Genomic DNA, 25,571 nt, shown 5'->3' on the forward strand with positions numbered 1-25,571 from the left:
CTTTTTACGGGGCAATTCCTGGCTGCTTAACCAAGGTACATGAGTGTGCTTTCTGTCTGATAGCTGTTTCTGAGAATTGCTTGCCTGCTATCTCTGAGCCTGTCCTGATTGTGCTCAGAATTTTCATGGAGAACATACATTGCTGCTAGTTGATTATACAAATCTATATATGAAATCCAAGGTTAGATTTCTTCTTTGACAGCAGTTTTTAGGTCATTTTATTGATATTGACAGTCAGGTGCATGTTTCTAACCTTATGAATTTTGCATTTATTAAGCACACAAATCTAAATTACTCATTTAAAAAGCAAAGAGCCTTCCCTGAAAAACCCTAAACGTTTCCATGATATGAAGAACTACAGCAGGAAGATTGCATTTGTCCTGGCATGCAGGTGGACAGAAACATGGTAATGTTCATCTCCTGCAGCATTAGTTTGGGCTGTGGTCAGACAAGATGATAACAGTTGTCAGTGACCTGGGTTAGCCCAGAAATGTTTGCCTTTGCCTGGTCAGAACTGTTCCCACAGGAAGGGCTGAGTCAGAATCCGTGCTACTCTCTTGGAAACATTGCCCGCTGAGGTAGTTCTTTCCGCATTTCTGATGTGCCCTTGCAGAACCAGACACTCCCTTGGTAGCTCCTCACAGGGCTGGTGACTCCAAGGAGGATGTATTTCCACCTTTGCACTTCTGGTGCCATTTCAGTTTCAGGGACGTGGTAGTCACTGCATTCCTATGTTGTGTCTGGGAACTGAAGGAGGCGGTGCTGCTTCGTCCTGTCTCCAGTGTACCTCTATTTGCACAGCCGTGGCCAAGCCTGGTTTCTATAGTCTAGAAATTACACTGCACGACACAAAGGAGCACAGTGATTTATGCATCAACAGTCTCTCTTCGTGCCACAACATTTCATTGTTCTTTTCCCCTAAATCTGTAATTACATGTCTTTGTCCTTCTACTTGCTGCTTCACAACAAATATAATTCTTACACAGGCTTTGTGAGTGAAAATAATCCCACTCAATTAGCACAGATCATAAACTCTCATTGTATGGGAGCAAGCAGTTGCAAATGATGTGTTTAAAATTTGGGGCATTGCATCCTCCTTTTTTTTCCTCATTTTGTAGGTTCTCTTCCAGTAGTGCTGCTTGCTGGTGGGCTCCTTTAGCAAAGCAAAAGGCTGGGAGTAATCTACGCCTACAGTTTTGTTCCTGAGCCTTAATATTCTAATAAGTTTCCAGGAAGGCTGCCTGTGAATAAGCTAGATTTACTATGTGTACTGTTTAGCACTAGCTCTTGCAGAAGGGTGTTCATTAGGCAGCAATTGTTTCAGTCAGTTTTTCAGGCTGATTCCCCATTAAGGAAGCTCTTTGGAAAAGGCTGGCACACAGGAGAAAGAGGAGAGAAAGTCAGACTTTTAGGTCTGTGCATTAGAGGACATTGTATCATTGGCTGTAGTTCTAAAACTGTGCTTCCTGGCCTTAATTGGAGCAAATATATCTTAAGGAGAAAAGAAATGAACAAACAAACCTGCTGTGACTTTTGTACTTGTGAGAAGGAGGCTTCTTATCTTGTGGATAAAACAGTACTATACGTAGTTATTTATATTTTTCATTAGTGAAGAAGTACTGAGATTTGCCTGGTAACTAATACCGATGAGAAAGATATCAAGTCTGACCCCAAACACTAAAGCTTTCTGCCAATCTATGTGAGAAGTCTCCATGTATACAAAAGCAAAAGCACACCCGTGTTTCATTTATAGCACAAGGAAAAAAAAAAGGATAAATATAATGATGAGTTTACAAAGAAATCACTGTAGTGTAGCAATCACACTGTCTTGAAAGAGTGTTTTATTAGAAGCATGTGCTGTCCTTGGCTCGAGTAGATCTCCAGTCCATCCTAGATCTGTAAAAATCATCCTGATGGGTGACTGATGTTCTTTTGTGCTATACCGGTAAGATTAATTAACGTTTCAATATGTTAAGTCTGAAAGTCTAAGTTGCTTCCTTTCCCACGTGGCTGCTCCAAATGAGCAGTCATTCTTGTCATTCTCCCATATCCAAAATTAGCAAAATATGTGCAAGAATAGTAGAAATGTTACCAACGTGGAAAGACAGGATTGTTGCCTCTCATATATTGCAATGGCTGCTGCAAATGGCCAAATGGGAGAAACTGTGCCTGCCCGAGATACAGAACCTTCTAGAGTTCCCAAAACAGGGAACTTTGGTTATAAAACTCAATCCATCTGTAATTTCAAAGATCTAAATAAACATCTTGCTGATATTGAGTCAGGCCCAGACTATTAAGATCTAGTTTGTTTAGACTGTCATTTTGGTTTTGGAAACTGTATTTGTTCCTTTCTGACTATTTAATTTGCTACTTTTCTGAATGAGATTTTGTCAAGTGTTTCACATTTTCCTTTTTTTCTTTCCTCTTTTTTCTTTTTCTCTTTTTAGATTCCTTCCTGGACAAGGATTGGTACTATATCCACAGATAGGAGACAAACTGGATATTATATGCCCAAAGGTGGACTCTAAAACTGTTGGCCAGTATGAATATTATAAGGTCTACATGGTTGATAAAGACCAAGCAGATAGCTGTGCTATTAGAAAGGACAATACACCTCTACTCAACTGTGCCAAGCCAGATCAAGATGTTAAGTTTACCATCAAATTTCAAGAATTCAGCCCTAATCTCTGGGGCCTGGAATTTCAGAAGAACAAAGATTATTACGTCATATGTAAGTTCAAAATAACAGCTGTTCATTCTTTATAATATCATTGTTTGTTCCTTTGTGTTTTGTCTCATTTGCTATAAGCAAACCAAGAAGACTCTGAATGGGTTTGTATTTTTTACCTGAAAATATTTTCCTGGCAACTTGTTTTGATATTATTGCTGATTTTCATAGGACCTCTGACTCTTTTCCTTGACTTGTGCAAATCAAATCAACTGTACATCTATGACTGCAATGAGCTTCTCCTTTTGCTCACAATATCATGTCCTGTATTCACACTGAAAGGTTGTGTGCAGCCAAATTGTGATGTGATGTGTTTCCTCAGTGCGGCTCTGATAATATGCCATGCTATTGACCTTTCCCTTGGGTGCCTTTTATGCCAGATGTAGAATAGGGTGGTCCAACCATTGCAAGCTGAGGTATCCTAGAAGAGATGCTTGGCCTTTGTTCCAAGTGGTACGGGGATTCTCCTGGGAAACAAGTTTTGGCCATGTTGATTGCCAATCTTGTCAGTAAAATTTACGATCCCCAAAAGGTAGGATCGTATCTGCATACTTACCTACTGTGACCATACAGTAGCTAAGAATATTCTTGGGAAAAACCCAGATGCAGCATGAGTTTCCTCCTGTTATATTGTCTTAGACTTGTTGAAAGAATTTGGATGACACAGGCCTGTTTTCCAACTATTTCAGCTTTGTGAGAGTTTCAAACTAATCGAGGATTTATGCCTTAAAGCTAATCTGAAGTAACCACTAAATTTTGTGATTCAGATTACTTTTGTGATTGCAGATAACTTTACTGTGTTAACAGATCAGGGGACAGTATAAATTAAGACTTCAGTAGTACAACAACAGTTTGCATTAGTTTAGTTTTTGCCATAGTAATATTGTGTGGCCTGCAGATTTAATTTAGTCCTATGAGGACTTCTGAAGTCTTGAGCAAAGATCACTAACTAGTTAGTAAGACCTGGACAAAGTCTGTGCTCCTGGGCCTAGGGCCTCCAGCACAAGAATGATGTGGATCTGTTGGAGCAAGTCCAGAGGAGAGTCAGAAAGATCATCAGAAGGTTGGAGGACCTCTCGTGAGCAGAGGAGGCTTCCAGGACATCTCTTTGCAGCCTTCCAGTACTTGACGAGACTTATAAAGCTGGAGAGAGACTTTTTACATGGTCTTATAGTGACAGTACAAGGTAGAATGGCTTAAAGCCAGAAGGGGGGAGATTTAGTTATATGTTAGTTAGAAATTCTTTATTCAGATCGTGATGAGGCGCTAGAACAGTTTGCCCTGAGAAACTGTGGATTCCCCATCCCTGGAGGTGTTCAAGGCCAAGTTGAATGGGGACCTGGACATTCTGATATGGTGAAAGGCAACCATGCCCATGGCAGGGAGGTTGGAGCTGGTTGGTTTTTGAGGTCTTTTCCAAGCTAAGCCTTCCTGTGATTCTATGCATTGGCTGATCTGCATTTACAATAAAGACATCTACTAGTATGTCTTATTTCTCCCATCTTCTTGAAACTGGATTGTTCAAATAGGCTGATAACTATTTCATGTAATATCTGACATCTACATATATATATATATGTATGTATCTATAACATTATATATTTCTTCTTTTCTTAATTTAAATTATTGGTACTTTTACCAGTGCTCTAAGTACTTTAAAAATGGGAATGGAAATGCTTTAAATATAAATTAGTTCTAGTTACAGCCATAACGGAACATGCTGTGTCATTATGTAGAATACAAGTTGTGTGTCACAGAAATAAAGTAAGAATTCATGGTATTTAATATATATAGAAATAACATATTTTACTAAATAACAATTGTGGGAGATATAAAACACCGCTTGCTTTTTTAAGGTTTGACAAAGTCGCCACTTAACTCAGTTTAGTCAGGGGGTATATAAAAACCTGATGCTACTTACATAGCATTTAGCTTTGTCAAAGTTCCCACTGAAATCCAGTAGGATTTACTAGAGTAAGATTAGATGCTGAGAGATACTTGTCTGAAACGCCACAGAGAATGAGCAGCATAAAAATGGCCATTCTCAAATCATTGGTTTCGATGGTGAAATACATTACTGACTTCTAGTTTTTAGAAAACTCACAGCAGACTAGCTATATTGGTGCAAATGGCACTGTTACAGTTATTACTCAAAAACTGTGGGCACAAACTGGGCTTCCTGTCACACTGTCAGTTCTGTCTTGTCCATGTCATGGATTTACCCACAGAATTATCAAGTACAACTCATTTTCATTAATTTTGTATAATTATTTCATTACAGCAATAAGACATAATAGATGTTGCGCTTCCTGAAGCGATTGTTTGGTTGATAGAACTTGCTGAGACTTCAGTCTTATGCCTCAAAAATCACTCTGGCTTTGCAATAATACTGGGCTGCCTTAGAATATTACCTTCTTTGACCAAACTGGCATAAACAAATGACTGATTTATCATGTATTGCTAGCATACTAACTCATCTGAAGCAGAATACTTATACATTTTAATAGGTTGAACAAAAAAAGCCATAGTAATCCAACCATCCTTAAACTCAAACTCTCTGGGTCTTTTTTTTTTTCTTTCATGGAAGAAAACAACATAATCAAAATGGCCTCAAAAACATGAAGAGGGGCAGGAAACTAGGCTGTGTCTCAGCTAGGACACTACAGAGACACTAGGGCTAGACAGGATTTTAACAGTTTGTGTTCAAAAGCCTTGTCAGACACAAGTTCTGGTAATCAGGTTGTTTACTGTCATTTTTTTAAGTAATACAATGCATCTTAATCATGTACGCAAATTAGCCCATAAATCATTTGTGTAAATCCCTATTACCAGACCTGTAAATCACCAGGTGTGCTCAGACCCGAAGGATAAGTGCACCCCATCTCCCTCCCACTAACTCAGAAGCACAAACATTGCTCCTCTTCTCTTTCCTTTCTGTTTGTCTCGGAATTTTGTTGGTTTTGTTGTTGATGTTTTGAGTATTTGAAGGTGAGGGGGATTGCTTTGAAGCGAACACATCAGTGCATTTTATACGCCAGCTTTTGATTTTGAGGTATTCTTGGATCTTGTATTCCCCTGAGTAAGGGGCATCTAACAGCCTGAGATGCCAGTTCACTGAGTCCAGCATTGGTTCAGCGCTGGCTGTGGCTATGTCTAGTGCTGCTTATGCAGGCATGCTGCTGTCAGCCCTTAAGTTCTCTGCATTGTCATGTACCCTTATCATCTCGCCATTACTTGAAACCATGGTATGTTTTTTGTTGTTGTTGTTTTTTCTTTTTTTTTTTTTTAAGCTAATTATATGTGGTCTGTGAAGCTGTATTATACAGTAAAATCTTTATTTAGATTAAGGTGTTAGTCATTTTGGGAGCCTTTAAGTAACAAAGCAGAGGAGTTATAACACAGGATAAAGAAACTTCCTGAACCCTGTGTGCCTTTAGGGAAATGTGATTGTACATGAATTCTTCAAGCCATAATTTTTATATTACTTAGATGTATTCATGACAGATATAGTAGAACTTTTCTACTCACTTCTTCCCTGGGTCTAAGCACATAAAAGGTGTAACTTTTCTCATTCCCCATTTCACTTTTTTCTTTTCTTTTTTTTTTAAAGTAGAAATGATTGTAAGTTTCTGATACTCCCAAAATAAGCTAAATCTAATCAATTTCTTGCAACAACAGCAGGGCAATATACTCCTCAGTATACAAGTTCCGGGATTCAAAGAGTTAATTCTGTGAATTGTAGTACTTAGAAAGATGATACTGAATAGTATTGTGTAAGGGAATAAGCGATGTAACAGAGTGTCCTTGTTTTTCACTTCTTTACCATCATCAGTTTTTGGTTCCTGGGAAACTAATAGATTCATTTTCCAATAGCTACATGATCTCTTTTCAGCAGAAGGTCAAATGCCCTTGAGATCATGGATATATTAATGTTAGATTATCTTAAAATATTCAACCATTTAGCCAACAAATCATAAGTCTCTAAGGAAATCCTTAATCAAATGCATGAAGATACACCATGCCAAATAACATAAATACCTGTGCAAAGGGCAAAGTTAAGCAGAACAAGGGTACGTAGATTTGAAATTCTAATGTTTGCATCAAAAAGTCCTTTTATGTCTTAGCGTGCTTTAGGAATGAATTATAGTTTTCTTCTGTGTGGATTGCTCAGAACGAATGGGGACTTCCTTGATTGTAGGAGATGGCTCTGCAAGTGTTTATCATGTAATTGCTTCGGTACCACTCAGCTGCAGCATTTCTTCTATGGGTAGGAGATGTGGTAGAGCAGTACAGGCATATGCACTGTGCCGAAGATGTTTTGTTATGGTGAATGGGAATTGTCCTGATCTCCTCCTGACAAACTTGGCCTTTAGTCACAGGGTAGACGCTGAGTTTGTGATGATGGAGTGCCTCAGGGAACCCTGCAAGAAGAGCACAGCCTGAGGGAAAGGAGTGCTGTGCTGCCACTTGCCTTCAGACCACTGTCACGCTTCTGAGATAGTTTGCCAAGCAAGCCCATCCTCTTCTCACTTCATATCTTCTATATAAAAGGAGGGTTATATGCCAGCACTATCAGTGTAAAAAAAATCATACATTGCTTAAAATTAAATTTTACCTGCTCAAAATTTGTTCACTGAAATTGTGGATTTTTTGGTCAGTGAAGACTATTTGGGATTCAGGGAGAGGCTGCAGAATGGGCCTGCAAAAGGTTTCTCTAAAGTGCTTGCTCTGCCTGCAACTTCATTAGCCAAGCTTGCAGAGCTAGTGATGTTCATTGGCTTTGACATTGGCAAAATGCGATATACAGCTTTCCTTAAATGTTTTTTTGTCAATTTTTTTTTTTTTTTCAAATGACCCACATACATAAATGGCCTCTGGCTTAAATTAAAAAATATATGTATTCAACCTCTGACTGATTTAAAGGGTTATACTGCCTAGCAGTGCTTTGTTTTTGGATTAATTCTTGTAATAGTCTGGTGGCTTTTAAAATGGAAACAGTTGTTCTGAAACTTTAGCATTAGCTGGGTTTAAAAATTCACAAAGCTTTTATGTTTTCACTTTGTCATTCTGTTACAATTAAAGGGCAATAACTGTCTGAGGAAGAACACATTAAAGGACAATATAGATTGCACCCTGAAATACAGCCCAGTTGGGAAGAATAAATGTCTTTGCATGGCCAAATAGATTTACATTAAAATGCTATTTTAGTATTCTGACCAAACACCAGCTAATCTGCCTGGCTGGACATTCTGACACCTCTTTGAGATAGGATTCAGTCTTCATTCCCATTGCTGCAAACACCCAGCAAGAGCTACCCTAAAGAAAACAGTAGATTTTCCTTTGTTTTGAGGTTAATTCTCAATTAGCTAAGACTTCGACAAAAACAGTATCAAAATTTCAATTTGATTTCTTTTGCATCACAGACGTTACAGACGTTTTTTAAAAAAGGACATTACAGGTCAGCAGTCAAATGTTATTTAGTTTTTGTGGGGCTGGTAGTATTAAGGAAAGCCTGTGTGATAACAGCCACCCTGATTTCAGTTGCACAAAGATCCATTTTTTTTCTTTCCTTTCTCTTCTACCTCCTTCAGCAAATTAGATAAATGATTCCTTAGTGTAAAATGATATCCAGAGGTCACTCGCTGACTTTGCTGAGAGTCTTTTAAGGGATATATCAGCAATGCCACTTAGCTCTTGTTGAATTAAATATAAATACAGCTCATACAAATAATATTACTGGAGAAGAAAATCAGTGTCTGTGCAGCTTCAGATTTCTAACAGTGTCTAAGACCTACAGGATTAATGGAATCATGGCCCTCTGGGGTTTTGTCCCAGACCACACAGATCTTCTTGTAAGAGAATAAGGCAATTTTAGATTGATGGACTTTGTTCATATTTAGTGCCATTACTTAGGCAATACCGACCGTTTATCTCCTTTAAAGTAGACAGAGATAGTTGAGCAGAAAATCTGTTATTATTTCTTTATTCCTTAGGGAAGGAAATGAAAGATAGGAATGCTCAGTTTGTTAATTGATGGTATATTGTGAAAAAATACATTCATCCTTCCTCCACATCCCCCAGGTATTCTGAACAGATATGGAATCAGATGAAAATGAAGAATAATTATTTGTGAGGAAGAAAGAATTATTCAGGAAATACTCAAGAATTAAACAGGATTTAAAATTTCACAGGAGGCTGTTTAATATTTTTAGTCACTTTGCTGATTTTATTAGCTCCCTATAAACAATTTATACATACTGAAAATACAGTACATTAACAAAGAAAAGCACAATATTCTCACTTAAAAGTCTTTATATGTATGTATAGAACACATAGTATTACAGTACTTTGCAAAAAAACAAACTCTAGTCTTCAACAGTTGTATATATTCTTACATTTACATATATATCTTTGATAGGACTATTGCAGCAGGAGAGGGTAGGGATGAACATGTGGTTTATATGCTTTATATTCAGACTATAAGTAACTGTTTAAATAGTGGGGATGTATTGTGGGGAAATACACAGTGCTATGAGGAAAGTACTCTGAACTGAAATTGAGAAATACACTAACATACTGAAACTCATTTAACTTTCACTTAAGTTAGGTGATGATCATATATGTCAAAGTAGGTTGATCAGTCTTTCCTGTATGCTGTTGCTTATAACATACCTAAGTTACAGCATTTTAATTCCTGAAATAAAAGACCAAGAAAGTGTAAGCATTTATTAAGGCTTTAATGAAACTGATTTTAAATATTTGAGATCATTTCCCTCTTTGAAGTCTTTACATAGTTGAACTGATGGGAAATGTATTTTTGTCCGAGAATTGCATTAGCCAAAGCATAGGATTGAAATGGCTGAAAACAGGGTTAAATGTCAGTTTATATTTTCTTTCCTGATTTTATTCAGTCCTGGAAACTTTGGAGGAAGAGTATTTCAGGATTAATTTCTGATAAGTCTAACTATAAGACTGAGCCCTAAAGGGCAGTCTTCCAGTTGCTTTTTTTCAATCCCAAAGAAATCATGCAAATATTTTTTGTGAGTAAAACCAGGATTAAGCTTCAGATTGTCTTAGTAGTTCTTGGAGAACACTTTCTACTAAGCTGATAAACATGGTTTTAAAAGCATGTTCAGGCCTTTGTTAGCAGAATTTGTTGATTAGATGACAGAAAACATAACTAAACTGTAACAGCAGACTTGTCTTTATGCTCACTGATGTTCTGTAAAAGAAACAACTTTGAAACTGAATCCTGCCAGGGGAACTGAGAAGGAATTGTTTTTCAAATATTCTGTGTTAGCAAGTAAATGCATTAGACTGCTATGGTGCAGTTGTTCACAGAATCACAGAATGGTTGAATTTGAATGGCATCTCCCCAAGCAGGATCAGCTACAGCAGGCTGTCCAGGATCATGTCCAATGATGGAGACTGTGGAGCCTGCCGGGACAACCTGTTTGAGTGCTCAGTCACACTCACAGTTAAAAATACTTTCTTAAGTTTAAACAGCATTCTCTGTATGTTTGTGCCCATTGCCTCTTTTCCTGACAGTACCGAAACCAGCCTCAATCTTTCTTTCTTACTCTCCACAACAGGGTACACATATGTGTAAGATCCTCTTGAGCCTTCCGTTCTCCAGGCTGAACAGTCCTGGGTCCTCACCCTCTTCTTCAGTCCCTTGGTCATTTCTACAGGCACTTGCTGGATTTTCTCTGCAACATTCTATCTTTTCCACAGTGGGAAGCCCAGGCCTAGCTGCAGCTCTCCTGATGTCTCAACAGGATTGAATACTTGCAAGGGATCGCCTCCCTAGACCTAGTAACAGCACTCTGCCTAGTGCAGCCTTACGGGGTTGTTGGCCATCTTTGCTGCATGAGTGCACTGCTGGCTTGTGATCAATTTGGTGACCACCAGAACTCCCAAGGCCTTTTCTGGAGAGCTTCTTCCCAGGTGGTTGCCTCAGCTTGTGCTGCAGCTCTATGATTCCACCTGTCTTCCAGAGTCTGCCATAGCAGACATAGTAGACAAATCAAGACATTAGTGTTGTTGAAAGAAAGAAAGAAAGAAAGAAAAGAAAGAAAGAAAGAAAGAAAGAAAAGGACTAAATGTCCTGTAGCACCTTGAAAATTCATATTACTTTTTTCAGCAATGTTCCCTCATTGTTACTCAGAAGTTTTTTAAAAGTTCTATGCACAAACAATCATGCAGCAATCAAAACATTGCTTAACTTCTGATCATCTTTGCCAAGTGTGCAGTCATCCAATGGTATCATAATTGATCTCAGTACTGAGGTGCCAAACTCCATGTTGCTGAAAGATAGTTAGATGATGTAAATAGCTTTTTGTGTTTTGCAATAAAGCACACTTTTGTTGTGCTTGATGTAAAAGTGGGAGATGAAGGTATTCTTTTATTGGAGCAAACATGTGGAAAATTGCTCTAGATTGTTATAGTACAGAGCATCTCCCCTGAAAGGAATGAGGTTCATCTATAGGGCAAACTCTGACTGTGGCATTTTATTGGGGTTACTGCTGGACTCTGTGTGGTCAAAGCAAATAACGTCATGTCCATCTAAACTGTTATAACCATCAGACCGATGCATTTTCTCATCTATAGTGTTATATTCTGAACTGTCACTTGGCATTAACTCAGTCAGTGGTGAAGTCCTACCACCTAGAGATGAACTCTGCCTCAGAATGATGTTTTCCACTTCAGTGCTACTCGTATAGCAATTACTGGGTCATTAATATCATTGCATGCAATTAGTGACAGCAGAACGAGCAAGAGGTTTCTTATTTATTTAATATGAACTTTCACTATAACCCTTTCTTATCCGAGTACTGCAGACAGAAACATGAGATTTTCAAGGCAGATGAGCACCTTTGAAGAGTAATGATGAGTTCATATGATATAGAATATAGATCCTCATTTAATATTAAATCCTCTGATTTTGTTTCGTGCAAGGCCACTTGTCATTAGTGACAATCAGTGTAACTTGAATGGTAGCTAATTGTGTTAGTTCTGTTCAGCTGAAGCAGAGCTCACTGTGGTAGTGAGAAGGTATTCTCATCCATGAGAGCCTTTTGCCAGCAGTGTGCTGGGAGAAAGAATAAACTATATAAAAAACACTGCTCATGGCTTGTGAAATTAACTAGCTAGTAATCTGGTTTAGATGTATACATTCTGATATACACTGAATGTATCATAATTAGTGGGCTTACATCTGCCAGTTTCTTCAGTGCTCACAAATATATAATTTGTTTATGTAAACTAGAATCAACCATGTGTACAATAGATCATTATCTGCAAACATTTCTCAGAGTATGTGAATGTACAACTGAAATACTTTTAGAAATGCTCAGCTGTAATAAAAGACAAATTGTCATTTGTAGTGGTACAATGTTGAGATGCTTTTAATTTTTTTTCATCATCTATAAATCTTTCTGAAAGAAAAGGGACACAACAGCAGTAAAGCAAGTAGGCTTTTGCTGTGGATGGGTGGATGCTGTGACCTTCTGTATTGGATAATAATGCAGCATATAGTGTACAGTTTAGTACACTTAAGTTGTAGAGTTCCTTAACCAAGACATAATGTGGTGCTGTTTTTAAAATGATAGGCAGCAGAAACCAGTTAGAGCTCACAGCTTCTTTGGTACAAGTTGCTCGTTGTCTCTTTTTCCCTTAATGGAAAGTCTTTGTTTAAAAAATGAAATGAAAGGATTGTATTCTTCCTGTACCTGTATTCTTGTTGTGTGATGCCATGTCCACTTGGAATTAATAGAGTCATTCTGAGTATAGAAAAGGAGGGAAACTGTGCAAGTACTCTCTCCTTATTTTGTGCTTAATTCTTTGATATTTGGGTGTTCTTTTTTCAGTCAGGCAATGTAAGACTCAGTAAGGAGAATCTACAGATTTCCAGAGGTGTTCCTTTAATTAAACAGTTGTCATTTACAAGGTAAATATAAAGGCATTTTAAAGTACATTGTACAGTACAGACCGGTTGGCTCTGTCTAAGTTGTGTCCCCTACACTGCACCCTCAAAGAATTAAACAGTAAAAAAATCTACCCTGCTCTTGTTGTATGAATATAAGTAGAGAATTTTAGGGAAAATTTTATAGAGAACCCTATTATTCACAAGTCCATTCAAATTACCACCAGTCACGCCATTTGCATTTGGACAAGATACATTTCAGAGTAGTGGAAGTGAATCACAGAATTCCACTGTGGAGCCTTCGCCTTCTTCCAGGCAAGAAGAGGCCTGCTTTTTTATTTTACTTCATTTTGTTCTGGCTTTAGTTTGAATGGGGTGGGCATTGCTGCTTACTTGCTGTGCAGAGTACAGTTTGTGGATCCATTTTAGATAGCAATTTGGAGAGATGCAATGTTGGACATAATTTAAGAAATGATGAGATGTGAAAAAGAAGGGAAAATTCTTCTTGTCCTTCATTCATGTAGCAGTTTTGCCTCATATGGAGAATGGGAAAAAGGCTGGCTGCAAGAATATTTAGAACACTCCATAATATTTAGTTTAAGAGAAATTGTATGTTAATTTGAAAAAATACATAGAATAAAATTGAATCAGTGGGAGTTTCTGGGTGATCTTAAGGTTGAGAAAGTCCTCATGAAATTCTGCTGCCCACTTTGACTTCGCAAGTAGGACAAAAAAACAGAGGTGTTAAAAATATAATGAAAGATGACTGGTAAAGTGTATTTTGTTTATAGATGTTTAATGATTGTTTTGGTATCCTATAGTAGAAAATATTAATTGAGCAAATCCAGCTAGTTTTTTTGTTTGTTTGTTTGTTTGTTTTTTAATTTATTTAAAAAATCTTCTCTTTGTTGCTGTAAGATCAGTAGTAAAGGTAGGATGCAATTGTGTTTTTCAAGCACAAAGAGTTAAACAGAAGAAGTCTCCAGCTTGCAGATAGAAACGTAGGCAACATGCTGACAATAGTCTGTGCAACTGTTCATAATGCATTGAAATATTACCACTTACAGTCCATGTTTGAGACCGCTCATAGTTACATACTGGGAGACATTTTCATTCTAAAAATGAAGGTTTCATTGTCAGTCTGAACTTTTGTAACTAGAAAAAAGGGTAGACCGTTAGTTACTAGTAGTTTAAATTTGCATATTTATCTATCTTTTCTCTTTAAACTTTATGCAGCTCATCCAATGCCATGTATTTGCCAAACTACCTGTTCTTTGGTGAGTGGCCTGAGCAATTTTTTTTATGGCTGTCTCACATCTCTGTGCAAATCTGGCATTGCTACTAAGTGAAAAGAGAGAGAAAGAAAAAAAATATAATAATTTCATTTAATTAAAACACTCTATTACCTCAGCTGCCTTGTTCTTCATCCCTGGCTAGTCTAGAAACAACTCTGTGCTGTGATCTGTGATTTGTGGTTTCTCAGTGTGTGATTTCTTGTGTTCTTAAACCTGTCCCATAAATTTAGATAATTTATGGGAAAAAGAATTATTTATTCTGTGCTTTACTAAGAAAGTCATTAAAAGTACTGAAAGCAGATGAAAGCAGTCAGAGCATGAATACATGATGCCTGGCCAAAATAGTGTATTATTACTTAATACAATTAAAAAAAAAACAAAAAAACACAAAACCTCAAAAGCTTTACGTGTTCTTAAAAATCCTGTGACTGCAAGTCAAGTGCAGCTTTGTATTAAGAATAACTTCTTACTAGTGTTGGATCTTTAGCTTTTGTGACTTTTTGTTCCCGCAAAGTGTAGGCTTTTCCATTCTAAGCACGGAAACAGCACAGCTGTGAACAAGTGTAGATGGATAGAGTTTTTACGTTTTATTTAGCTCTGCTTTTGAGAAACCTATTATCTGATGCTGACTTTAAGGAGAATCTAAGATAAAAGATGTTGACAGTCACTACTGTTAAAACAGTACTGATCTAACTCAAAGAAACCTGTAATTCTCTCCTTTCCTCTAAACAGATCCACACCAGCAACAATTATTTTGATGCATTACTAAATGGCTTTGTTGTCCACACACACTTTAACCAGTTTTGCCCTAACCCACAAGCTGAGATCACTTATTCTTTCCTATTGTCTGTGGCTTAAGGTTTATTTAATTTTCACAAATTATGTATGACAGTCCAAATTTCCCTCCTCAGGCACGTAGTTCATTTCATATCCAAGGTGCAGAAATGCATGTGTTATGAAGTTGTCTTGGTTAAAGGATGTGACATTTAATTTGGCAAGTGGGTAATGTTTTTCACTATCCTAAAGCATAAAAGTATGGATAATTGCGACAGAATTAAGTGGTTGAGGTTTTAGTTTACTGGTGTTTCCTGTTAAGTAATTGTGATGGTGTTTTTTAATTTTGTAATCTGTATTTTTAAGAGTGAGGGAGGATGAATTTTTGTTACTGTGCCTTCATTTCTAATCTCTTTGTGAATGAAAAGCTATACAGGCACAAATCCAGCAGCTTAATTCTCCATCTGATTAGAGCAATGTTACCAACCCGATAGGTCGAAAACAGCCAAGATCTGTGCAGTGGCTTAGCCTCCTGGGAGGCAGTGTAATAACAATCAAATGAAGACATATTAAAATGTAATATTACTTCCTCTCCACGGGGACTGTATAAGAATCATAGCCAGGAACTATTCTTGTCAGCTGATTCTGTTTTGCTCACTGATTCTCTGTCCCTGCATTTATGACTAATGCATTTCATACAACAAACAGAGCTTGTGAAGTTTTAAAAGCAAATGAATGTAAAGCATCAGTCATTGATTTATATGAGTTGCTTTCTTAACAACAAATGCATATATATATATACTTATATATATATAGATATATGCATTATATATGTATTTCAAAGAAGGGAAAGCAGAGCTGGCATGAAATTCTTTGGTCCAAATAAATTTATTTCTGCTTGTGTTAAATGAGATTATATATTAAGGAAATGCTTCATGAAACAGAAAATGTACAGTTTCTTCTCCAAAGTAAAACTGCGTCGGCAGACTCTTAGCCATAATTTAATATGAATTCATTTTTTCTTATAGTTGAAATCCTAAACTTGTATTCCTTACAAAATGACAGCTGCAGTTGTATTCAAGGAACACAGATACATGGGGTTTATGTAGAACTCAAATATCATTTTTTACTCACTAATGAAAAAATATCAACTAAAAATTATGATTTTGTCAAAAATTCTTAAAATTAATAGATATTTTAGGGCAATTACATGGATTTATTTGTAGGTGTGGTTAGACTGTAAATAAGAGTAATATATTGTGCTTTTGACAATGATTAGTTTTGCAGTTGACATCAGTGGAACAGAACAGCTCTCAGACAATCGGAGGTAGCTATCCATCAAAAGATTAAAAACATTTTGTTACTAATACTTAGTTTTAGTTTCCTATGTATTAATTTTCCTTTAGTTTCTGTATTAATATAAAATAAAGTATGGAATCCTGAGAAAATACTCATGAGAAACTTCATAGTAATTATTAATTCTTATTAATGTTAACATTTAAGTAGTATCTAGTCTTAGCACAAGGTCATGTGTATGTGAGTAAATTTCTCTAAATATATCCATATTTGGGCCTAAAAGTTAAAGAAATGCTCTTTTATTTATACACATGTATATAAAAATAAACTGAAAGAGGGTTCTAAAATTTGATCGCGTAAACAGTTGGAGAGTAGCCTTTCCCTCTTAACATAACATAAAGATCTTGTGTTATGTTTCTGTGTTCATATCCAAATCTGTATCGCAGACACTTTTCTTTCTCTTTTTTTAATATCACGCCAGTATAAGCAGAGATCCAGGTACAGCGTTACTTTCCTGCAGAAGTGTGAGTGTAATGGAGGCGTTTGGATGGTAGCAAGTATAATTTTCACTTGAAGATCAATATAAGACAGTGGCAAGCATTTGAGGAATATTCTGTACTTGTTCCCTTGTTTGACTTCTGCGCCCTATTCTGTCAAGGGGTATTAGCAGCATGAAACTGTTTTTTCTCTGATGTCCCAGATTACTTCTCCCTCTCTGTGTCACTTTTCAAAGCTTAGAAGTATGTGTTTAAAACTACCCACATTCTTCCTGGTACGCTAGGGATATGTGAGGTTATATTTCGATAGTCTTAATGAATTTTGAAAAATAATTTCCTCCAGTGGCCTTGGGTAATTGTCGGTTTAATTACAGGGAGAAGCTGAGACGGAAACTTTGCTTTGTCACTGAAATACTCCTCTTTGAAAATTCTCTGTTCCTCAGGATGTAGCGCTCTCTACTCTGAGCTATAACATAGGCTTTCAGAAAACCCCTTGAAGAACTGTGGAAAAAGCGAATACTTCTGCAAATTCATTCATCTGACATCAAAGCTATGAAAGCATTCTTTTAGCAAGCAAGTGAGGCAGATTGAACTCTCACAAGCACACAACCGGACTCATTGTATGTTTGGTCCCTCTCATTTGGAGACTGTATTTGAAGTAATTTTGCATTCTTTTTGCTGTCTTACTTTCTTATTCTGTACTGAGGTCAGACTGCATCCTCTGCATCTTATTGAGATCTCCTGCTCTGTAGGTTAAATGGATAGGCCTTTAAAGAATAAAAAGGCATTGATGTTCAGAAGAAGCAGCACTCTATTCAATTAAAATCAAGTAGAAGGTGGTTAAAGAGCTGTGAACCCCCATAGCCTAGATTAAAAAGCAAACGAAGAATTACAAAAAAGGAAGACAAAGTCAGTGTTTATTAGTTGTACTTTCAATTGATGCTCAGCTTTGGTATTTCTATTTACTGCTTTTTTTCCTTGTCCTTGTGCTCTGGTACATTGGCAAATAGGTCATAAAAAACACTTTCAGCAAAGACACATTTGATTTATGTCCAGAACTGGTTCTTAGTATTGATTTTTTTTTTCCCTCTGGAAAAAAACAAAAGAAAACAAAACTATATGTCTCCATTATTTTCTGAGCCTGGCAATACAGTGGCACATTTCAGATCTGTTTTTATCTTAGATTACTCATTGTGCTATTTTATATTTTAGAAGTCTTCCCAAGTCTGAAAAAATCAGTAGTTTCACGTACTTCCCTTGCCATGATTTGAGGGCAAGGGGAGAGAGGGGGTGGAGAGAATAAGAGGAGGAACTGGGAAAGCCTGTATACAGGGAAACGGGAATTTTAGGAGAAGAAAGCATGGTTTGGGAAGTTTGTATGGTGGCTGTAATTTGAGTTAGTCACAAAAGAGGCAGGAGTGGAACAAAAACAAGAAGTAGATCAAAGGCTAGGAAGCAGGGTTCAGCAGTATGGGGTTTATATCTTTACAGCTAGAGAGAAGATTAGAGCAAGAAAAATACTGCCATGGGGCTAGGAAGACATTGTGAAGGAATAAGGAAATATACGTTGCCTCCATTTGAAAGAAAATCCCCAAGGAAGCAGAAAGAGAAGGAACGAGAATTAAAAACAAAGATCTGAGCAGTGTGAAGTCCTTGTTGAATCAGATCCCTAGCTGAAAAGAGGGAGGCACACGTAGAAAAGTGCTGCTTAAGCTGTTTGCCAGAACCACAGCGAGCTCTGCTCTCTAGTTTTCCATTTGTTTTCTCCAGTTGGTGGCCTGGTCTCAGTGTGTGAGCATGTGTCTGCTTGCTTGTGCATTTGGGGCCTTGCATACATAGGTCCAAGAAATGACAAGAGTACAGGAGAACACATGGGTTTGAGACCTGCTGGTGGGGGTCACTGAGGAGCTGTTTCTCTGCCTGGCTCATGTGAAGTGTCCCATTGTGTGAGCCTGGCCCAGTCTCTCTGGACCCACCCCACTGAGGCCTGCTGTGCTAGCATCATGGCTGGGCATCAGCACAGACTGGTGGCAGCTGGGACTTGGCATGGCTCGTAGTGGCAGTGGTGCCCAGTGTCCAGGAGCTGCCAAAGGGTTTTCTGGCAGTCAACAAGATGTGCAGCCCTCGTTGTGGTAGTGGTGGTGACTCAAACCTTTGGACTCTCCCTGGAAGCAGTGTTTTGCACATACGTCAGCTTGTAGTGACAGGATTATGCGGGGGTGTGCGGTCCCAGCAAGTGTGGAGATAAGAGAGAACAATATAAATACAGGGGAAAGCACCCGCTTGTTTGCATGAGCTGGAAGGTTTTTGTGAGAAGAGAGCGTGTGTTCCCCCACCAGCCTGCCCCCAACAAGGAAGGCTCCTCAATGCTGAGAAAAGTGAGATAGTACTTTCAAATATTAAATGGTTTTCCAATCAGTGCAGAATCTCAGCTTTCACCTGGGTCCTTTGTAAGCCTTTGCATCTTCCAGCAGGAGATTTGTAATAGAGGAAGCAGGTGTAACATGGTGATTATAAAGATATTGTTGAAAAAAAAACACACACACACAAAAAAACACCAATAGGGTGAATTTCCAATGCTTTGCTCCTTTGAGACTGCCAGGGCTTCCCTTTCAGCTGACTGCATTACCTTTTAGCAGGTGCTGTGTTTTTGTCCAAGTCAGTCAGTCAATTGTGTGCAGAAAAAAACTTGCTGGGTAAATTTGAAACCTTGATAACACATTCCTCCATTTGTATGTATTGTACAGCTTACCAATGTATTCATTCCTTTGGCTTTCAACATTTCACAACTTTCCGTAGGTCAGCCTGAGCAAGAAGGACAGATCTCAGTAGACTGAAAGATTTCTGCTTTCAGATGCTCATGTTCACATTACTTTGCCTGTTGATTTCCTGATTTTATTTTTATTTTATTTATTTTTTTAATCAGCAACATCAAATGGGTCTTTGGAGGGCCTGAATAACCAGGAGGGAGGGGTGTGCCAGACAAAAACCATGAAGATCCTCATGAAAGTTGGACAAGGTAAAGACCATCTGCTGTTTCATGAAACCACTTTGATCGGTCTCAGTGTCCTTTTAGTTTTCAGGCTTCTTTTGCAAGCGTAGAGCAGAGAGCCAGCCGAGTCTAGTGTGGTTGTTCCTCCCTTACAGTCTGAAAGCAAAGACTATTTTCTGCTCCTCAGCTACTGACAGATTTCTGCAGGAGGAGGGTTGGTGTAATAAGATCTCTTCACTGGAGAGCTCCCTAGAAGGAAAGGTCACCTGGGAATTACGTGTTTCAGTCATTTTTATTTTCATTTTAAAAACAAAAGCCACAACTGCGCTGTTCAAAATTATTTAAAATACATGAAAGGAGGGAAGCTAATATTTCTATAGTTTGCTTGTTATGAATTCTGATTACAGAGAGGTTTTTGTTCATTGTCTCTTTTCATATATAGATAACCTATTGTGCAGAAAGAAAGAATTATTCTTCTAAGTAGAAGTTGGTTTAGTAGTCAATCAACTTCCTCAGTTAAAATGAAATGTCATCTGCAAAGCTTTTCTTGCCAATTACAGGAGTCCCTATAGTTTCTGCAGATGGCCTCACAATTTAAACCTCTGAAATAACTAATATAATCATTTTGCTTTAAAAGGAAAATTACATTCTTGTTTCTCCTAGTCCTTTGCATAAAGATTCTTCTGTTCAAAGCTATTCATGTCTCACAAGATACCTATAGCCAGCTTATAAAACTTAATATCTTCAGGCACCTAAGCTGCAGTGAGTCGCTTTTCTCTCCCACAGATCCCAATTCTGCAGGGTTACCTCGGAGCACAGACCCAACCAAGCGCCCTGAACAGGAAGCTGGTACAAATGGGAAGAGCTCCACCACAAGTCCCTTTGTGAAGGACCACTCAGGTAGGTACTATGAGGTTTTCCCTTGGAACAGAAAGGCTCTAACATGTTCACCTTTGTTCCCAAATATGTTTTTTTTTAAGCATTAAAATGTTGGAAAAGCAAATATTTTCACATTGAGATGACAGAAAAGCCAGTTCTGATGCTCTGATGGATAGAACTTTGGAGCTCCTGGTTTTGGCAACGGCTGCTCTTTCCCCTCTTTCTGCAGTAGAAGTTAATTACATCTTGTAAGAGTATCACTCATTTACAGGAAAGTTTTTGGATAGGGCATTCTCTAGCAGCTTTACGATGGTAAATGCTGCCTTACATTTAGTACTCTGGCAGATGAACGAGTCTTTCTGTCTTTCTCTTCCCGTATAATACATTATCAAGTGGTTCTCGACAGCCATTTATAAAGTTTATTTCAAGACATCTATAATTCATATCCTTATCTTTTAATTGACCATATAACGTCTACATATGATGGACCGGTCTTTCACTAAATTTAAAGATTAAAAAAGAAACAAACAAACAAACAAAAAAAAACCAAGATAAAAAGATGGGGTTGTTCAAAACAAAAATCTCGAGGATGTATTTCAGGTATTACGAGCAAGAAAATTAATAACTTTTAAAACACAAGTTCTCTGGAAGAAAGTTGGGTGAACTGGAAATGTTACAAAGCAAAATTTGCTGACAGTTTATTTTGGGGTTCCCAAAAATGGCTACATATTTCCCTTGCTAGCTGCATCATTTGATGTCATTGATATGACAGTTCCTGGGCAGGCTTCAGACATTTCCTGCTGAGGTTCCAGATGTTATGAGGACATAGTATCTGCATCATTGTTCTACATGTAAGAGAGCATCAAGAGAGGGAAGTCAGTTCAGATTTTCAAGTGAGAAGGTCTCAAGTAAATGTTGGTTTAATTTTTGTGACAAATAATGTGACAATATTCAACTGGCTATTCAGCAATTGAGCCTTTCCTGACTACCTAATATGTGCTGTTATTTTCGTTTAAATAAATGTAAGATACATTATATAAACAAATATAGTCCATAACCATTTTGCCCATCTTTTGCACTGTCTCAAGCTCTTTTGTTTCATTTGTAAGCATGAGGAGTCCACATAAAGAGGCACTAGGGACAGTTAAATCAATATCAGAAGAATAAAATAGCAGAATTGTGTGACACTAAACAGTGCCAGTTGTTTTGAGAATTACCGTTTCACTGTGTTAATTTTCCCTTACCATCCTATCCCGCCCCCTTCTGCTGCCCTGAGCTGGCCAGCATCTGTTAAAAGATGCTGTGTGCATCAAAGGCTGCCTTGTCAGTGCCAGTCCTCTCTGCTGATGGATGATGATGTATGAAACAGGGTGGCTTGGGAACAGCACAAAAGTGAGACCAACAGACACAAAGTCTTGTTTAATATTGATTGCTGACTTCGGCTGTTTGCATTTAGCTATCTAACAGGGTAATTGGTTTGTCAAAGTATAGCTGTCAGTTAATTCTTCTAGCTTTGCTTACTCTACACATTTTTAAGCAGCGTAAACAGGTCACAGGATGGCAATAACTTTTGTCTGTTGTATTTCCATTCTTTCCAGGATCTAGCACAGATGGCAGTAAGGCTGGGCATTCCAGTATACTGGGTTCAGAAGTGGCCTTATTTGCAGGAATTGCATCAGGGTGCATCATTTTCATCGTCATCATCATCACTTTGGTGGTTCTATTATTGAAGTACCGGAGAAGACACAGGAAGCATTCCCCACAACACACCACAACTCTTTCACTTAGTACATTAGCCACCCCAAAACGCAGTGGCAACAACAATGGTTCTGAGCCCAGTGACATTATCATTCCTCTAAGGACTGCAGACAGTGTTTTTTGCCCCCACTATGAAAAGGTCAGCGGCGACTATGGACATCCAGTGTACATAGTTCAAGAGATGCCTCCTCAGAGTCCAGCAAACATTTACTACAAGGTCTGAGAAACACTCCACCAATTCTGTGGTACAGTTGAGGCGTAGAGGACACTCACTGGTCAAACGCTTTCTGTTGGGGTTTGTGATGACGCCCTGTGCACTAGCATTGACTCAAGCACAGATGGAAGAAGGCAACAGCTATTTCTATGAGAGCCAACTCAAGCTGGACAGCTAACCTAGTCTGTAGAATTCCTATCTCAGTGAATCGATATTCGCTAAAAGCTGGAAGACTTTTATGTAGAAGATGCCCATTCTGATTGCTGTACTCTTGTTACATTCATCATCCTCAAAGCCATGTGCTGCAGGCCTTCAGGCATGTACAAAAGCCAAGGGAAGATGGAGTGATCCGTGGATGTTAATAGCTCTAGGCATCCTGGGAAGGTGCTGTAGGATATCAAGCTTGAAATGCAATCTTCTGACTTTTGTGTGTCTCTCTCAGTGCATACTGGATTTGTCACACAGACCTTGGTGTCTAAGTAAGACTTGCTAAAGTTCTCTTGCTTTAGTCCGTCACTGTTCCATTTATTTTTGTTATTCAGGGCTCTGCCATCCTTCACATAAGATTTTCTTTCACTCCACCTCCTGAATCACTAATGGAACATTAATGTTTAGAGATGCGTGCTCCATCCATCTGCTACAGCAGCCTCACTTGAATGGGTAATGCATTTTTAGAAATTGTGTCTGATAGTAAGGAGCCTTCCAGCCAAAAAGTTAGGCTGTCAACAAGTCAAGAGTAGGACTGGGTGGTGGAGGGAAGGGCTGACTGTGGTTGTGATTGAATGCTGCTGCCTCAAAAATAGAAGCTGGGAAGAAAAAAAACATTTAGGTAGCACAGCACTTTGGTATGCTACGTTTTAAGAGGCAAGTAGGAGACACAATAATACGTGCAGTGACTTAGAGCTGCGTTTGAAGGAATTCACGGTTATCAAATACCAGTGTGCAGAAAAAAAATAGTACCTTCAATACAGTAGAACAAAGGGGTATTGTTAGGAAGTGAACAAGCTTGGAGGGGACAAGACAAGAGCGAGGATATATTAGGGCAGGGCTGTTGCGGTACTGGCAATAAATTATACAGCTTCAAAGCTGTAGCAAAAACGTAGTCTGCTTTGGAAGACTTTTAAGCAGACTCAGCTGCTATACTGTCACATTATACTAAACACAGGGAAGCATTTAAGAAAATAGCAGAGGGCCAAATCTAACCAAGGTGATTATAAGCCAACGGGTCAAATGAGCTGTAATGCTATCACTGGTAAAGTTTTGGGGAAAAAAACAAACAAAACCTTTCTCATCTCTAAGAGTAAAACAATATTTTTCTGACTGAGCCTTTTGACACTTTGGTTTATCCTAGCGCTGTGCCTGCATGGTGCCTGTGGGTATTGTAATGGGCACAGCAGTTTGTTGGTGCTCTGTGGCAAAGTTAAAGCACATATGGCAAACCTCCTGCAGTCCATAAGAATAAAATAAATAAATTATGACACTGAGATGGAGAAGGAAGATATGTCTTATTTATAATAGGTGTATAGAACACAAGGGATACAAAGTGAGAGTTTTTCTTTCTTACTTACTTTTTTGTTTTGTTTTGTTTTTACTAACACATGTTTTGAGATTGCACAGAATCTACACCAGAAGATGTGAATTTCATGTGCGGCAATTAAATAGTCTTAACTTGTCGTCATTCTACATATGTATGTGTACATGTACATATATATATCTTTATGTATGCATGTATACATACATACATATACACACATTATAAAGAAGAAACCAATTCTGGGGAAAACAGCCACTATCCCCCAAAAAATGGTAATGAGAGCATATTAGAAAAAGGAAATCCAAAGTCCTTTAATGGCATCATGTTAGAGAAAATTGGGAAATAGGCCCAAAGTGTCGTGAAGTCACATATGTAACAACAACAAAGTGTGCCGGCATATATATTCTGTGTTGTGTTTTCTCTTGCCTTATGGACTGAAGTGTTCTGTAGATTTCATTGAGATTCGTAGGGGGGGGTGAGGTGTTCAGGTTAAAGTTTTCTCTTTAGCATGTCTGTTCCCCTACGTCTCCCACCCTGGGGAGGAAATAAAAAAACTCTACTTTTATATGTGCTATGCAAATAGACATTTCTAACATAGTCATGTTACTATGGTAACGCTTTGCTTTCTGATTTGGAAAGAAAATGTAGCAACAGCATTTTGGGGTTCTCAGATCTCCGTTGAGCACCTGCAAGAAAAGAAAAAGAAAATCTGTCATAGAAATTATCACTCTCTATTTCTTGGACCTGAAAATGACGTTGAGATGTTGGTCCAAATGAGAGAAACAAAACAAAAAATCCCAACCCATGGATCTGTGGAAGGTTACCATGGTGACTAACTACACTACATATGTAATTCTTTTCAACAACCCTTCCTTTCTGTGAATCCATCCATACAAGGTTCTCTTGTAAGTCATTAAGATTTTATTTTGGGGGAGGGGGAGGAAGGGGTGGGTTTGCTGATCCTGATTTTTATCAGATTGAACCTATGCTTCATCAGCTGGCTACATTCTAGTTATGTACTAAACTGTGAAAAAAAATAAATCAGATGAATTGCTGAAGAGCAACCTGCAACCAATTGAAAAAAAAGTGTACTGTGTGTCTGCTTTGTGTCTGGTGCAGAATTATGACAATCTACCAACTGTTCCTTTATCTGACGTTGGTTCAGCTTTGAAAATTACTGTAAATGCCTTGCTTGTATGATCATCCCTAGTCACCCGACCTGAAATTTGCACCATCATGTCTAAGTGAAGATGCTGTAAATAGGTTCAGATTTACTGTATATGGATTTGGGGTGTTACAGTAGCCTTATTCGCCTTTTTAAATAAATAATAATAATAAAAAAAAACAACACGTGAAAACAAGAAAAAATGGCTTTTCTTAACCAGATTGTGTATATAAAGCAATGTTGGTTTTTTATAAAGTCTGAGCAAGATGTTTTGTATAAAATTTGAATTTTGCAATGTATTTAGCTACAGCTTGTTTAAAGGCAGTGTCATTCCCCTTTGCACTGTATTGAGGAGAAAAATGGTATAAAAGATTGCCAAATTGCCACATATTTGTGCTGAAATTGTGTACCATGAATATTTATTTAAGAATTTCTTTGTCCAGTTTGTAAGTAACGCAGTATTATGCTTGAGTTATAAATAATTTCTTCTCTTTTTTTTTGTTTTGTTTTTCTT

The 25,571-nt window shown here is 37.9% G+C and overlaps 1 protein-coding gene across 1 annotated transcript; it reads left to right on the top strand.

Moving 5' to 3' along the window:
• The first annotated feature begins 2,364 nt into the window (after positions 1-2,364).
• On the top strand, positions 2,365-25,237 carry EFNB2 (ephrin B2). The gene is made up of 4 exons (XM_031557764.1): positions 2,365-2,731; positions 19,442-19,534; positions 20,294-20,407; positions 21,985-25,237. Exons 1-4 carry the CDS (start codon positions 2,380-2,382, stop codon positions 22,365-22,367), a joined length of 942 nt encoding a protein of 313 aa, XP_031413624.1. The 5' UTR covers positions 2,365-2,379; the 3' UTR covers positions 22,368-25,237.
• The last annotated feature ends 334 nt before the right edge of the window (positions 25,238-25,571 follow it).

The sequence above is a fragment of the Meleagris gallopavo genome, chromosome 1 (genome assembly GCF_000146605.3).
Source record: "Meleagris gallopavo isolate NT-WF06-2002-E0010 breed Aviagen turkey brand Nicholas breeding stock chromosome 1, Turkey_5.1, whole genome shotgun sequence".
Lineage (NCBI taxonomy): Eukaryota > Metazoa > Chordata > Aves > Galliformes > Phasianidae > Meleagris > Meleagris gallopavo.